The sequence below is a fragment of the Corylus avellana genome, chromosome 4 (assembly GCF_965113065.1).
Source record: "Corylus avellana chromosome 4, dhCorAvel1.hap1.2, whole genome shotgun sequence".
In the NCBI taxonomy this organism is placed as follows: Eukaryota; Viridiplantae; Streptophyta; class Magnoliopsida; order Fagales; family Betulaceae; genus Corylus; species Corylus avellana.
In genome coordinates this window covers 11715139-11718045 of record NC_142493.1, presented here as the reverse complement: position 1 = coordinate 11718045, position 2907 = coordinate 11715139, and the positions used below count along the sequence as shown (strand labels likewise).

Below are 2907 nucleotides of genomic sequence, written 5' to 3'. Positions count from 1 at the left end.
ATTAAGAGATAAAAGAGGATTAGAGGGTTTGGAAAAGGGAAATATTGTTTGATTTTGAATATTTTAACAAGACATGCATGATTGGAGAAATTGCATATTGTAATACGAAGTTTTCTACGAGAAAAACCAGTCAATATACGTCTGCAAACCAGCACCGAAAAGGCGACAACATTAATATGGACCGAAACAAAAAGAAAAAAATAATTACCTTAAACTGCAAGCGAAGACTTTGACCTTGTTGTTTGTCGCCAATGAGAGGCTGTTAGTTCAAAATGATTAGGTGATATGTACACTCACAAAAAATAAAAAGATTATTAATTAAGTTTTAGAATCTTAGGGCATTTAAAACACCATTTCTCAACATATAAATGGGCACTTGTTAGTATTTTAGACTGCCACTTGTAACAATTCTAAATTATTATCTTGAATGCTTGTACTTTTTTTTTTTTTTTTTTGTCTATATATGATGTTATTATGATTATGATGTTCAATTAATCCATTACAAGTTCACAATTTGGGATAGTGTATCGTACAAATTAATATTTAGGGTAGAAAGCACATACACATGTATATCATTTACACTCAAAAAGAATTTGAGCATTGATTAAACTAAAATGTAAAATGAAACACAAAGAAGTGATAATGTAGGGTAAAAATTCCAAATTAACTATACCTTTGACAAATTTGGTACGCATGAAAAAGTGATGCAGATAGAGGAGCTGCAACGTACGAGGCAGATAGTGAGGAGTTTGTGTAACTATTTGCTTGAACATGGATTCTATCTTCCCCCAAAATCAGAAGCAATATTAGACATAGAGGATGACATTGAAGTTGGGCTATTCACTACTGGAGCAAGATGTGCTGTTCTTGGCATATTTGATGGGAGAATAGGCAATGGAGCCTCAAAATTGAGAACATGAATTGTTTGCCTTATTGAAGGCCTAAGATTTCGATCAGGGTGAGCGCACCAAAGCCCAACAATCATCAACCGCTCTATTTGTTGCTCATCAAAATCTCCACCCAACTTTGGGTCTGCTGCTTCAAGTATCTTTCCAATTCCGTAGAGCTTCCAAACCCACTCCACCATGATTACTTGGTCTTCAGGGGCATTGGGCTTGATTGGTTTTCTTCCACAAGCAATTTCCAAAACGACAATTCCGAAACTATAGACATCTGACTCCTTGCTAGCATTACCGGTCGTAATACATTCGGGAGCCATATAGCCCATGGTGCCGGCCAAAATAGTGGTTTGTGACCCTTTTAGGTGGTCAACAAACCTAGCTAGCCCAAAATCCCCAAGTTTGCTATTAAAGTTTGGATCAAGCATAATGTTGCTGGATTTTATATCCCTATGCACCACGCATTGCTCCCATTCTTCGTGCAAGTAAAGCAATGCGGACGCCAATCCTTGAGCAACGTTGTACCTCATTGCCCATATCAATAGGCTTTCTTCAGTAAAAAGATGTGAATCTAAGCTTCCATTGGGCATGAACTCATAGACGAGTAAGAGTTCTCCTCTTTCATGGCACCAACCAATAAGTTGAACCAAATTTTTATGTCTCAATCGGCTAATAATTCTTACTTCTGATGCATACTCCTTTATTCCCTGTTTAGACCCTTTTGACACCCTCTTAATAGCAACAAAGGTGTTCGAGTCCCTTAAAAATCCTTTATAAACCCCTCCAAATCCTCCCTGACCTAGCTTCTCTTGATCATTGAAATTATTGGTGGCCTGAACCAATTCTTTAAATGAGAACCTCTTTGGTCCACTTCCCCTTAGAAATTCTTCATCCATGCACCTATCAAGCTCAAGTTCCTCTTCTGAGTGCCCCCTTTTCCACTTCCAAAAGCCAAATAGAATTAAAGCAAACCCACCAAGCAAAAAACATCCACCAACACCCAACCCCACAGTTAATCCTAACCTGTTGCTTTGCCTTGGCTTATGGGCTTTGAAACCTGAACTAAAATCCCATGTGTGAATGGTAAAGAATATTGCAGAATAGCCAACGTCTCCTGTTGCGGCTGAGAATCCAAAAGTTACCCATTCAGGCAGGTAATCACTCAAAAGAACATTATAAGAAAGGTTTTGCCGTACAATAGCATTGTTTATGAGACCAGTGAAAAGAACACTCAAATTACGAGAACTAGAACTATAACTAATCCAAGCTTCATTAATTCTCCCTTCCATAATAGAAATGTTACTCCCCTCCCATGAGACATTAGCAGAGGATACCATGGAATTTACATCAATACCTACATGTACGCCAGGCGGATCCCATGAGTTCTTTGGAAATATGTCAAACTCCACCGCAACAAAATTGTTGTACTCCTTGTTTATTGCGTTGTCAAGGCTAGTGAGACCGAGAGTGGCACCTGCAGTGAAGTAAGGAGGAAAATTAGGGCTGGCAAAACAGGTAAACATGTAAAATAAATAAGTCGTCAACAGGTCATGACAGGTACTTGATTCGTTAGCCCTAGGAGGAATTGTTGACCCATTAGGTGCTAGGAAGAATGCAAACCCATCTGCATAAGTTGTATTTTGAGAATCGATGACAAAGGAGAAATGGGTAGTGAAATCTGTGAGGTCACTGCGTGTCTTGTCCCACAAGTTCATGGGTCTGGAATATGTGGCTCGACCTATACGCTTTGTTCCACGGACGTCGTTGCCGGTGAGTTGGATGACTTGGTCCTTAGTGGTAGCGTTTCCCTCATATGTTATATTTTTGTCATCTGAAGTGAAATTGGTGAAGTTGAAGGATAAAGCACTTGTAAATTGCATTTGGCGTAGTGGGGAGAAGAGAACGGTGACCATGAAGAGATAAAAGAGGATTAGGGGCTTTGGAAATGGGAAATGTTTGTTTTTGAAGTTGTAAGATGCCATGATTGGAACTTGGAAGGGAGATTGGA

The 2907-nt window shown here is 39.1% G+C and overlaps 1 protein-coding gene across 3 annotated transcripts; it reads right to left on the bottom strand.

The window, feature by feature from the left end:
- Nucleotides 1-638: 638 nt before the first annotated feature.
- On the bottom strand, nt 639-2907 carry LOC132177966 (L-type lectin-domain containing receptor kinase IX.1-like). 3 transcript variants are annotated; one of them, XM_088515377.1, is made up of 2 exons: nt 2455-2907; nt 639-2373 (listed from the first exon to the last, which is right to left on the bottom strand). In XM_088515377.1, the coding sequence occupies exons 1-2, from the start codon at nt 2879-2881 to the stop codon at nt 779-781; spliced, it is 2022 nt and encodes a 673-aa protein (XP_088371503.1). In that variant the 5' UTR covers nt 2882-2907; the 3' UTR covers nt 639-778. The 3 variants fall into 3 exon arrangements, with proteins under 3 accessions (XP_088371503.1, XP_088371504.1, XP_088371505.1); XM_088515378.1 differs by having other exon boundaries at nt 2461-2907; XM_088515379.1 differs by having other exon boundaries at nt 639-2379; nt 2500-2907.

Bases quoted from the DNA above. Each gene is read 5' to 3' on its own strand.
- LOC132177966 (XM_088515377.1), bottom strand. From the start codon at position 2,881: ATGGCATCTTACAACTTCAAAAACAAACATTTCCCATTTCCAAAGCCC. The intron at 2,374-2,454 runs GTCATGACCTGT...ACTTCACTGCAG, and splicing joins GGCTAACGAATCAAGTACCT to GTGCCACTCTCGGTCTCACT.